This window comes from Calidris pugnax, unplaced genomic scaffold (assembly GCF_001431845.1).
Source record: "Calidris pugnax isolate Ruff unplaced genomic scaffold, ASM143184v1 scaffold44, whole genome shotgun sequence".
NCBI lineage: Eukaryota > Metazoa > Chordata > Aves > Charadriiformes > Scolopacidae > Calidris > Calidris pugnax.
This window is the reverse complement of record NW_015094506.1, coordinates 48206436-48219345: the sequence shown is the minus strand read 5'-3', so window position 1 is coordinate 48219345 and position 12910 is coordinate 48206436. Positions and strand designations below refer to the sequence as shown.

The following is a 12910-nucleotide window of genomic DNA, read 5'->3' as shown; positions in this document are numbered from 1 at the left end:
GATGCTCTTCTCCAGATCCCAGAAAGCCCTTACCTTTTTGGGCTCTCTCTAAAGAGGTCTCTTCTAATGCCAGCCTGTGTGTATGGGTCCCTTCCTTTCCCGTGTCAGTTTTTTTAGCTGTTTATATCCTTTTGATCTCTTAACTACTGGCAGAAACAAAACATCTGTGTAATTTCAGCCTGGGGTCTGGAAGTTTATCACTGGACTCCCAGGAAATGAGTGATTTTAAAAATACATTATTAGAAAACAAGGGATAATAGGGATATTAGACCACCTATTTGGTCAGTACATATTTATTGTTACTATTTTTTACATAATTACTATTAATTCTCTCTTATTTGTAGAATGTTAAACTCTATAAAGCACTTAGGCCAGGCAACAAATACATGGAAAGGACTGATCAGATTATTGAAATCCTTTCTTTCAGATCATATAAGCAATAATTTAAGACTGATGCAGCATGAATGGGATTTAACTTTTGACTTTAAGATCTGATATAGTAAGGAACTGAGGCTGTATCTACACCTTGAAAGTAGACTTAGTCCAACTATATTGGCTAAGGAAAAAGAGAAGAAAGCCAAAAACTGCAGCCAGTAAGGGTAATGGTAAAAACAGATTCAATCACAATAAACGTTGCTGGAAACTAGCAAAAGGACCATGAAGCACTGGTCTACTCTTTGACCCTTTCTCTTTGAACCATTTTGTATTGGCTTTAGACATTTAGATAATAAACCCTTAAGAGCCAAACCCAGTGTCCTCTCATCCATAAGCTTCCTGTCCACATTGCTGCCTTTTGCTCTGGACTCCCTGCAGCAGCACTTTGTTTAGGAGGTGCCAAGCTGGAGACTGGGCTGTGCACTGCTCAGTCCTGTCCTGACCAAATCTATCCAGTGTGCAAGATGATATCTTGGAACAACATTAAAGGCAAAGGATACTTGGGTTTTCTCCTCTTATGATGTGTTACAAAGCTGAGCCTCAGGCTTGGACTGGACTGGATTTGGCTGCTTATAATATAGATGGTAGTGTGTCTCATTTTCAGTGTGGGACCAGAGCTCCTCTTAATTGTGAATGTATGATAAATACCATCAGCTCCCAGAACAATGACCTCTTGAGACTCAACACCTTGAAGTATGCAGTCTTCATCTTTTAGAAATGAAAGGATTCTCTATAATTACAGCCTAAGCAAGAATGAACAATTATTCTATATAATATAAATATGACTTTATATAAATAAAGGTGTCTAAATAGTATATATTATCAGTAAATTACATTTTAATAAACAGCTTACACTGCTATATCTAATGCATTTGGACAGCCACTCTTCTGTGATGTATTTTATGAGAATGACTTTTCTCCTGCCTTGTGCAATAAGTTTAATTTTTAAAAGGTCACTGGATAAATGAGGTGGCTGCATGCTAATTTTGTTTTTCAACATCAGAAAATATGATTTCATCATCAGAGACATGAGGGAGATGGGAAGAAGCAGACAGTAGTGGTGTGTTTGGAACTTATTAGTATGAAAGGCTTAGATTATTCGGTCAGTTTTCTCAACATCTGATTATCACAAAGTGCCACTGGAAAATAAATCCCTTTTTCATATCCAAGGCAGAAATGTACTTTACCATTTTTTCATTATCTTTCTAGAAACAATTGAAATAACTTCAGACTTTAAACTTATGCTTGGATTTAACAAACTATATTATTATTTATTTGTATTCCAGTAGAACCTAGAGACTCCCAGCTGAAATCAGGATTACATTGTTTTAATCTCCATTTTAATATAGATTACAAGACTATCTTTCTTTTTGCTCTTAAGAGCTTTTTGTCTAAATGGATAAAGCCAATGCGAAAAGGCTTCAAAGATAAATGGTCGAAGGGTAGACCAGTATTTCACAGGATTTTTGCTAGTTTCCATGACCGTTGTTGTGGTTGAATCTGTTTTCACCATTACTCTTATTGGCTTCAGTTTTTGGCTTTCTTCTTTTTTTTCCTTACCTAATATAGTTGAACTAAAAGTGCCACTCCTAAAACTGTGTGTTTAATCTTCCAATTCTGGGTGGGTCTTTACAGTATCTCATCTTTTCCTCCCTCAAGAATGTTGCTTGAATACCTGTTGAAGCTATTTGTATATCTGACCCGTCTTGAGTTTCTAAAGATATTCATGGAGACCTTTTTTTTTAAAAAAAAATATTTTGACATCATACCTGGTGTCATTTGAAATGCCTTTTCTCCATATTTTGTAATGTCCACAATTTCTGAGCAGAAAGATTTTCCAGAAGGAAAATGAAATAAAATTTTCTAGTATGCACCAACATACCACTTTAACATGCACACAGGTTGCAATGGCCTCTCAGAAAAGCTTGCCCAGGGCTGTCTTAAGCTGAAAAAATTTGAGATATTTATATTGCAAGACTACAGAGGCAAAACAGAAGTAACAATTTTATAGGCAGCAATAATGACATAAAAATTATTCTCTTCAAGCACTAAAAATAAGAAAAGCACTTTTAAATAATGCTTCCACATGCCTTGACTAGAACCACAATGCAATTAACAGAGGTATTTTCCACTTCAGTTAGTTCAAAGATTTCATTAATGGGAATAAAACATGATTAAAATGTCACATGTCAGAATTTTCTTTTTGTTTCTCTCTCTTTCTCTCTTTATAAATTGTTAATTTATTCATTTGTAAAATAGAATTTGCCAAGGACAGCAGGAACCATACGTTTCTCTTCTGCTTTTGTATATAAATTAAATCAGTGTCTGTGTATAAAGACTGTCCCAAGTGCTTAGTTTAGGTTCCTAAGCTGACAAGTGCCTACAGTTTTCTAAAAGAAATCTGATGAAATTTTATTCCTTTTTTTTCCTTTAGAATATGGATACATGGAATTTCCTTGTTGATTAAAAAAAACCCACACCAAAACAAAAACAAACAAAAAAAGCCAAACAACATAACCCCCCCCAAAAACACCCCAAAATAAGGTATTGGGTATTTTCAGAATAAAAGTTTCACTTTACTTGTGATATTTCCAGCAGAATTTAAACATAATGAAGAAAAATAACTGGAACAAATCTTAAAAAACTCACAAAATGAATCAATTTCTTAAGTTGAATTGCAAGTTTTGTGTGGTCCTCTATGTATTTTGCCCAACTTTTCAATTAGTAACAACAACAAAATCTAAATTGAATGTGATTTTTAACTATAGAGATTTAGCTGCTGTTTAAACCTCACTGCCATGACACTGGCAGTGAAGTGTCACTGGGTTTGTCTGCAATGTGCAGCCTGAGTGTGGTCATGAGCTCTTGCAGTGGCACTGAACAGAATCAGCACTGCGGTTGGGCTCCTTATTATGGGTTACTGATTCCCTAGTTTGTGGGGAAAAATAACTTGTATTACTTTTATGTATAAATATATATATATGTACACATTTATATTTGTCTCTATATGTCAGTGTATATGAGAGGGATTCTCTAGGGGTGACATACTTTACAAAACATAACTTTACAGACAGCTAAGAACACAAAACCTTGATCCTAGAGAGTTTATATTTGATGGACTGAGCATAAGCAGCAAGGTCTCATACTAAAAATGTGTGTTAGGCAAAAAATAGAGTATTTGCTCACATTTCCAAATCACTAAAGAAAAACAAAGTGCTTAGCATTGGCCTGAGAACTCCTAATCTAAGGGAAAAATATTAAGGTGTTTTGTTATTTAATAGCCCCTTACAGCAAAAGCAGAAAATATAACGGTAGAGAGAGCATAGTATAAGGCAGCCAGGTCACTGTTAAATGACCTAATTTGAACGACAGTGATGATGAGTGGGTCTATAAGTAGCAGACCCTAAGGTGACAACAGTGGGGCTTGTGGCAGAACATGGAACAAGACAGCTAAAATGGGATCTGGGGAAATTTCTGATGCTGAAATGCAAAGTGGCCTATGGCTTCAGGCAATGAAAGCCTCTCGGTGCCGTGTGTCACACTGCTCGGTCACGCTCACGCACTCCTGATGCCCAGTTCTGGGTGCTGCCTGACCAGGGACAAGAAGAGGAGTCCCTGCTTGTGGGCTATATGTAGTAGGTGTATGCTGAGCCCAGCCAGGCCCGTTGTATGTGCACAACACGCCTGTGGATGGCAGGTCTGGCATGTGTATGGACCCAATAAATATTTCCCCTGTGCACCCAATACAATTTTTCCTTTCTTCCAGAGTCCTTCCACCATTGTGTGAGTAGTTCCAAGCTCATGAGGGAGAGGGCAGCGAGGGCTGGCAGGGAGTGTGCTGCTGTCTCTGGCTTTGCAGCAGATAGTTGGCTCCGGGTGCCCGAGGGACGGGAGTAAAACTTGCTAGAGCAAGCTATGGGCTAGACAAATTGTCCCAGATTTAGGCCATTGATTGAGTAATCCTGACTGAAGATGCGTATTTGTGTATGGACAGATATTTGGGTGTGTGCGTTTGTGTAGGCAGGGTGGAGGGAGAAGGAAGCCGAAATGTGATTGTTTCTAACTGTTTGTAAAAAAATAGTATGATTAACATCCAAGCTTGCATGCTCTTATACTGTAATGATTGTCATTTTAAAACTAGCTTTTTGCCTTCGAGCTATCGGGGTAAAGACCTGCGGGAAAACTACTGTCGAAACCCCCGAGGGGAAGAGGGAGGGCCGTGGTGTTTCACCACCAGCCCGGAGACGCGCCACGAAGTCTGCGACATCCCCCTCTGCTCACAAGGTAACGCGGCCCGGCTCGCGCGGAAAGCTGCCTTTTCTCTGCTGACAGCAGGTACGCAGAACAGGGACAATGAAACAGTAGTTTCAGTGATGCTTGCTCATGGACTTTGGAGAAAGAATAGGTGATTTCTCAGCAAGAATAACTCACGTAGCAAGAAAAGCCGTTATTAGAGAAAGAGAAGGTCTTGTTATCTCCCAGTACTCTGGAAGACTTAAACAAGCTTTTAGGCTCAGCAGCTTCTTTTCAGGTCACCGAGGAGCGGGAACAATGAAGTTGAGCTGATTGCACAAATGTGACCCTTTTTTCACTTGTCTAGCCCATAGTGAATCCATTAACAACCTCAGTATTATTGTGTGATAGAATCATCTAGTGCTATTCCCTGGTAAAATAAAATTTTCTTCTTCTTTTTGATTAAAATATAGATAACTGAATTACAGGATGAAAGCTCAATCTAAACATGCATTTTGTTTTTCAAATACTGTAAATAAGTAAAAGATTTTATAACTCAAATCCCATTTGACTTTCAAGTCACATAATTCAAAAGACACTTCATGTGCACCATTGCATTTGTTGGCTTTTAAGTTCTGTTAAGCTCTAAACTGAGCTCTTATATCTTGCTAATCAGCCAATTCAGTTCCAGTCAATCAATCCATTTAAATTCTCAAGATAGGATGCTTGCTAATGTGTCATGTTCAATAACTATGCAGTGGTGGGGGAAGAAAAGGGAGAGGGCAGGAGGAAAAGAGGAAGGAAGAGAACGATTTACAAGGAGCTTGAAAATCTATTAAAAGCTAACATTTAAAGATCAATTTAAGTGAGCTTCAAATGGGATAAGACCTGGAGCTCACTGCAGGATGAAAAATTTGGTGGCGGATGTTTTGACTGAAGAGTGAGATCTGTAATTGCATAAATTAGTATTTACTAAGTGATCCTTCGTTACAATTGCTCTAATTAGAGTGCACTTGAGAAATCTGTCTATAGTTAATTATGGTGAATTTATTTTATATTTTAAGACCTCTCATTCTAAATTATGAAGCATATTTTGCTCAACAGTGATTTCAAATCCCTTTGGTATCTTTTGCCCACTCTCCCTCCACCCCCCACTTTCCCAAACCAGGGCTGAAAATGTATCATAGTTTAAGCTGCCAAAAAGAATTAGTATCGAAAAGAAACAGTATCATATGTAGCTGAAAGTGCCGGGAATTTAAAGAGACAGACTGTACTGCACGAAATTGTGATTCAGTCATTATTATGGACTTGTGCTGTTATTGTACTACGACTTAGAGTGATTTCAGTATAATCAATGTTACTTAGAAAATATCACCTCTAAAAAGTACTCCTTCCTTAGGTGTGTGTCTCCCTTTGTTCCTAACCATAGATATGGTTAAAAAAGGAACATGAATGCCTCTAGCAGCTTGCACCTACCTGTCTCAAAACCATAAGTGTTCTATAAAGTGATATTAAATTTAAGCATCTGGGTTAGATCTAAGGAGGAGATGCAATTCTATTCCAAAGGAGGAGATGCAATTCTATTCCAAAGGACATTTCTCATACCAACCTAACTAAAAGATACCACTTTTTTACACCTCTCTAGGTTGGTTTCAGTTCTAACAGCAGGGATATGATTTAATTTTTTTAAGGTTTTTTTTTTTTTTTTTTCTATGCTACAAGTCATCAGCATAATAAATGACTAGTACCTTTTTTCTTTTCTTTTTTTTTTTTTTTTTCTTTCTTTCTTTTCCCTAGTTGAATGCATGACCTGCAATGGAGAGAGCTACAGAGGGCCAATGGATCACACAGAGTCGGGCAAGGAGTGTCAGCGCTGGGATCTTCAGAGACCACACAAACACAAATTTCGTCCAGAGAGGTAATCCTTCTTCTCCCTCAAGTAAATGCATGTGGTTATAATTTGAAAATCACACAAGTTCTGGAACCAGTTGTGCAAAACCAGCATTAGCTGAACTGAAATTGGTGGAATTCACCAGTTTTAAGTATGTGGGCACCTGGCCCATGGTGTGTGAAAGCTGGCTACAGTCGCGATGAGGATGCAGGATGGGGACAAGTGGCTTTTTTTGTGCAATTGTGGCTACATCCCATGGCTGTGTACTGCAGCGATGTACACGTGCTGCATTAATTGATAAGGATTTCCTCTCTAGCTTCATTGGCAATAAAAAATTAGCATCTGGATGTTTCTGTATATATTGTTATGTAGCTTCGGTCAGTTTAAAATATCTTAATTACAAAGTAAGTAATAATTAAAAGTCATAACTTTTTCTTAGAGTTCTTAACATAGTTAGTGAATATAAACTTATAACATTGTCAAGTCAGAATGTATTCCTTTTTTGAAGTACTGAACAAGCTTAAAGCTGATGATGGTCTTCTGTTGAAATGAGGTCTAAGTATCCCATTTGTATGACTAAAATGTTTGCCCCTACATGTTTTTTTTCAGCTTGGAAAAGGAGTTCAGCATTCTGTTTAGCATTTTATGCACATGGATTTATGTTTTAGACTTTTATTTATTTATTTATTTTAATTTAGGAATAGATACATAATGCCAAAAGATGAGTCAGAAATAACAAGAAAATTGCATCCCCCATTAGGGTTTGTCCTGGAGGGTAAAATTCACCCAACCACAGAGGGTCATCAATAATACAACCTTTTGGAAGGGTTTTGTGTGGGGGTTTAGGCCACACAGGAGGGACTTTGTGTTTCTCTTAGACCGGACTAAAGTTTCACTTTAGTTTTACTCTGGATTTTGGATTAGCTCCATTTATAAAGTGGATTGAATAACTTAAACTGCCAGAGGAAGACTGCAATAATAAACAATGACTGAGAATGCCTGAGACCTTACACTGAAATCATCTTTATATATGTTGAAGTGTTCCACTAAATAAAGCATCATTTTCATACTCAGAAATACAGGCAGAATTTAGAAAGTCTGATTTTTCAGGAAAACATTAAGGAGCTGGATTTTTGGAGTTTATGTGCTATAACTTCTTTTTCCTCTTGGCTCAGATGATCTGCTTCATGAATAACAACAGGCTATCCCATAGTTCTGCGACAATAAATATTTTGTATTAGCAAACTGGGACTGAAGATAATCTGTTTCTGAGTTTTGCCATGCACTTGCTGTGCATTCTATAGTAAGTTACAGGAAGAATTTGGTTCATTGGGAGTGAAACATTTATAGAACTTTTGGGTAAAAACAATAACAATTTTATTGTCAGGAGGAAATTTCTGTTTTATGTTAATTTTGGATTGTTTGCAAAATGATTTTTCAGACTAAGTGCAGTCTCATGAATGATCTGCTTCCTCCTTGAAAAGATTTCCTTCAGAAAATGTGTTCTTGAGAGTTTTCGGCCTGTTATAAAAATTCCTTTTTTTTTTTTTTTTTCCATAAAGCAACCCACCCAGATTGAGCTGATTTGTATGTGCTTTCAGAAGAGTAACTGGGGGCCAGTACATTTCTAATACACTGATGTTAATTAACTTCATGGAGTGGTCACTAAAGGTAGTGACAATTGCACTTTGATTATACTAGTTTTTAAAAATGTCTTGGGCTTTGGTTTGTTTGGGTTTTTATTAATAGTTATTTATGTTGAAAGTAAAAGAGAAGGTCTGGAACAAATGACCCATTAAAATGCAGCAATCTCTAGAGAGGCTTATACTATACTATCTAGGGCTAATGTGAAAAGCCTGGAAACCAGAAAGAACTCGCTGGACAGATTTAAACTTATTTTCATTTATGGATTCATCTGTTGCAATGACAAAGAGAGAGAGGTTATCTTGAATATGTCTCACTTTTCCTTTTTGTCACCTCAGTGAGTTGTTGTTCCACATTTATTCCATTCAGAAGTTACTGAAGAGAATTAATAGTTCCTGTTTACTTAGATGTGATTGAAGTTAAGAGTAGGCATCCCCCCAGACAACTCCTCCATGATCTGTTCTTAGCTATTAGTGGATGCAGAATTGTATTCTGAAGCGCCAGTTCTCTCCTGTACTCTGCATGGGTAGCATTATATCTCAGTATGGAAGGAAGACCATTGAGGATAATGACTTAAAGAGACATAGGTGTGTATACAGAAGCAACAGTTCTTTCCTCTTCTGGTCATATTTTCTGCAGAAAATCAAATATAGTCTCAAAATAGGTACTTACTCCCTGGAGAAAAGTGGGGTTGAAGTGCAGTATAAGAGTTGAATAACTGTAGGTATCCTTTTATTAAAATACTCTGGTTTATATCTGTTATAGAAAAATTTACTTTTTACAAAATCAAGTTTCCAATCCTGCAAGTATTTCAAAACAGAAAGAATGGGAGAAGAAATATTGTTGAAGAGTTTAAACACTAAGTTTCAGTTTAGTTCCAGCAGAGCTAGAGAACAACATCTGTCTCTTTAAAAAGAATAAATGTTATCTCTTTGTCTAACACTCTTTTTCTCTCCCCCAGAAACTGAGGAAAGGTCTTTATTTTGCCACCAGATGTATCTCTTAATGCTTTGTTTCAGTTTCAGCAGTGAAGCACAGCAGTTTCAAGGGGGGTGGTGGTGGAAATCAAATATGTAAGTTTCTGAAAGATCTTGGAAACCTCAGGCTCTTTGTTGGGTTCAAACAAGTGGTCCATACCCAAGTGTACTGGGTGAAGGAGGAATGTGCAAAGCAAAGGGATTAGCTCCCAAGGAATCTTCCACAGTCTCACACCTGAATTTTAGAGCAGTTTAAAGCCCTGTTGTTTATCTTATCCCTAATATTTGTGCCTTAAAGGTGTTAGTTGATGTTTTCTATAGGAACTGAGGAACTGTTGTTTGCTCAATATGAGGGAAGGCAGAAGTGTGCCTGAATACTGTGGGGAGAGCCGATGACTGGGACTCTGTTACTCTAGGAAAGGGCACGTAAATAGGTGGAATGATACCGTTCACAGACACTACTCCATCCCACAAAGACAGTGAAAGGTTTATCCTGGAAGAACGGTTGCACCTCTACTTAAGTTTTAATTAGTAAATTAACACTTTTTTGACATCCTGTGGTACCATATTACATAATATTAGGAAGGAGAAAGCATTCAGTGCTATGAAAGATACTTGCCTTCTACAAAGTGGATTCTTTACATCCCCAGTTGTTTAGAATGGCTTTTGGGAGCTATGACTGCAGATACCTTGCCATTCCTGGTTTTTTCTTGGTTCCTGGGTAGTGCCATGGACTCTCCATTGCTACATGACATGGAACGCGTGCTGCTAACACCAAAGCTCATCACTGCACCTACTGGGTGGCCAAAGCCATCTCATTTTATGCTATATTATTAGCTCATTAGCTATATTCTTGTGATATCCTTGAACACAATTTGTTCCTTTACAGTTTGTCTTCTGTGTAGCAGAAAACAGGGTATTGCTGCTAGATGTGAAACTACTGCATTCTTGACTGCCCTCAAATTCTCAGTTTTTTGAAGTTTCTCCTTGTCAGTGTTTCTCGTGGTTTGAGGTTTTTTGTTTGGTTGGCGGGTTGCTTTTTTCTGGGTGCTTTTTCCTTTTTTTTATTTTTTATTTTTTTTGTATGGCTTTTACTGTTTTTAAATCTACTTAAATCCTGTCCCTGTCCCTTGTATAGATGAAGGAACTTGATTTTTCCCAGCAGATGAGAGTTCAAGTTGCAAATGCATGAGTCAAGATTAGGATAATTGTTTGACAGAAAAAGCATTTTAGCAGAAACACACACTTATAAATCATATTTTCCTCTGCTTGTGTGAAACACATCTGCTTGTAGTTGTAAATGGGTTCAGATTCCCAGGTAGTTAACTTTATTGTTCTCTTACATACTTTTCATGTTTCCCTCAGGGGCAAATCTACTTTTTGTTTCTTTTACAAACATGTTTCAATAAAACTGGAAAACCCAGACAATTTTTATTCACTGGGGAAAAAAAACCAACTATGCATTTATCTCCTTCTCTTTAAGTTCATAAATGTTCATGTAGCACATTTATACAAAAATAACTTCCTTATCTTGAATGTCTGCCTGACTGTTCAATGATGCCAGTAGGAACGTGGAAACAATTAAATGGCACAATAGTTTCAAATCTTAATGAGACAAAGTGAGACGGAAGTTAATTCCTTATTTTTCTCCCTTTTTTTCCCCAATGCTTGAAATGAGGGCATGACCCAGAACTAGCTCTATTACAAAAATGGAGCTATCATTAGTAACATAGCTATTCAAATAACTTCCAGTTTGAACCCAGGGCTGTTGCACTGAAGAACCTGTTTTCTTAATGAGTCCGGCATGCCAGGCAGTGTTTATATAATCCACACTTAATTGGGCTGTTTCAGAAAAACTAGTGGCTTTTGAGTCTGGTCATCAGTTGACAGACACAAGAGCAAGAGTTTAGCAATTAGCAGAGTTACCCCATCCGGTGTCCTGTGCATTAGCACAGCAGGGAATCCCCTCAGTGGAGGTCTGATTCTGCTGCACATTTGGAAGGAGACTCTATGTTATTAACTTTCTAATAGTGTTAAAAGAGTATTTGCATCCATCTCACAGGATCAGATCCAAGGTTAATAGGAACCGGTTCTTGTTTGCTTCTGCTGAAGACTGCCCTTGTACAAGCCTGTGCAGTGTTGCCAGGAAGACTTCGCTGACACGTTTCTCATTGTGGTTTGCAGATATCCTGACAAGGGCTTTGATGATAATTACTGCCGCAATCCTGATGGCAAGCTGAGACCATGGTGCTACACTCTTGACCCTAACACCCCCTGGGAGTTCTGTGCAATTAAAACGTGTGGTGAGTTTGAGGAAAATTTATTACTTCCTTTTCCTTTCTGAAATCTGGACACAGATAGTTCAAGCAATATAGGACCACAGCTAGTTCATTCATTGCACTTCACTGACTTCTAACGCATAGCTTTCAAAGAGGATCTCCTATAAGGACACTGAATTTAATCTGGACAGGACGTAAAAGAATTGCGTGTTACTTGGCACTGGAATATACGTATATCTTACATACAGGAAATTGCATTAAAATGTAGGAAAATCAGGAACTAAAAGTGCGAGGTAGCATCATCTTGAAGATCTCATATACAGTTTTAGTTTGGAGATGGTGGGCACCTGTATTACAAATTGTGAGCAGATGCATGCACACCTTACCTACTCAATGTTCTCTCTGTCAACAGCTGTTCATTGCTTTGTTTTCCTCTTGCAGTTCTAGGCCTTGGTTCCTGCACACTGTTCAGCCTTGTGCTGAAGACAGAATTACTAATTTCCTCATGGGTTTCTCTGTGATATTCAGCACTCCAGTATCAAAGCACTCCACAGGCAATTCATTTCTTTTCATACATCAACTACAAGATGCTACTTTTGTTATCCTCACTTCAAGACAGGGAATTGAATCAAAGTAACATTAAGCTATACAAATGTTGGATGTCAACTTTGAGATGCTTTAGTTCAGAATTTCTAGAGCATTTTGCAGCATATTCTATCTTCAAAGCCCAGATCCTCCTAACCTTGGTGGTAGCTCTGATGGCTTTGTTCTAGTGATAACTAGATGTCTTAAATGGGCAGTACAGGGACAATGAGGAAGGTAAAACTACTGGACCTCCCTTTGAAAACTTGGGTAAAGTAATGTTTTTTAGACTTTCATGGTAATGCTGGGGCTGAAACTGCTGGTAGAATTAAGTTTCGTTGGGACATGTTTTAATCAGGACACAAAGACTTGCATCCTTGAAATCCCTTGCATCATTCACAGGTTTTGGATCTACAGGATAGTCTCCTCTCTTTTTTTTTCCTTTTAGTGAACTGACAACCTGTGAAATAGTCAATGTACAATCACAATATTAAAGGCAGTCTCATAATACCTAGGCAAGTGTTTTTATTCTCTTTACTCAAAACACTCTGTTTATAACATCTTAGAGATAAAGGCAATTTTTGAAAACAAGACATGACTTTGACTGAATGCATATTATAGAAGCCTGTCAGCTTCACGTTCCCCAACCTTGTGGCAGAACCCTCTGGAATACAGGCAGAACAGGGAAAACAGTATTTTTGAACTTTCTGTGAAGTAGAGACAATGGGAAGCTTCTAAAACCGATCAGTGAAACTCAGTGTCATATTAGCTCATGAGAAAGTCAGTTTCTCTTAGTTCTGCAGTTTTGTAAACTACAATGTCCTTTGATATCTTCCTTGAATTTTGACCAAAATTAAATGTTAAAAAAA

The 12910-nt window shown here is 37.7% G+C and overlaps 1 protein-coding gene across 3 annotated transcripts in view; it reads left to right on the top strand.

Annotated features, from left to right (window-relative positions):
- HGF (hepatocyte growth factor (hepapoietin A; scatter factor)) overlaps positions 1 to 12910 on the top strand; it is a 62044-nt gene that overhangs the window by 18706 nt on the left and 30428 nt on the right. For 2 of the 3 annotated variants that reach the window (XM_014963183.1, XM_014963182.1), the window contains exons 5-7: positions 4577 to 4719; positions 6466 to 6586; positions 11365 to 11483. In XM_014963183.1, coding sequence (XP_014818669.1) covers positions 4577 to 4719; positions 6466 to 6586; positions 11365 to 11483 — 383 coding nt within the window. The remainder of the gene's footprint in view (positions 1 to 4576; positions 4720 to 6465; positions 6587 to 11364; positions 11484 to 12910) is intronic. The other variant, XM_014963184.1, reaches the window with a different exon arrangement.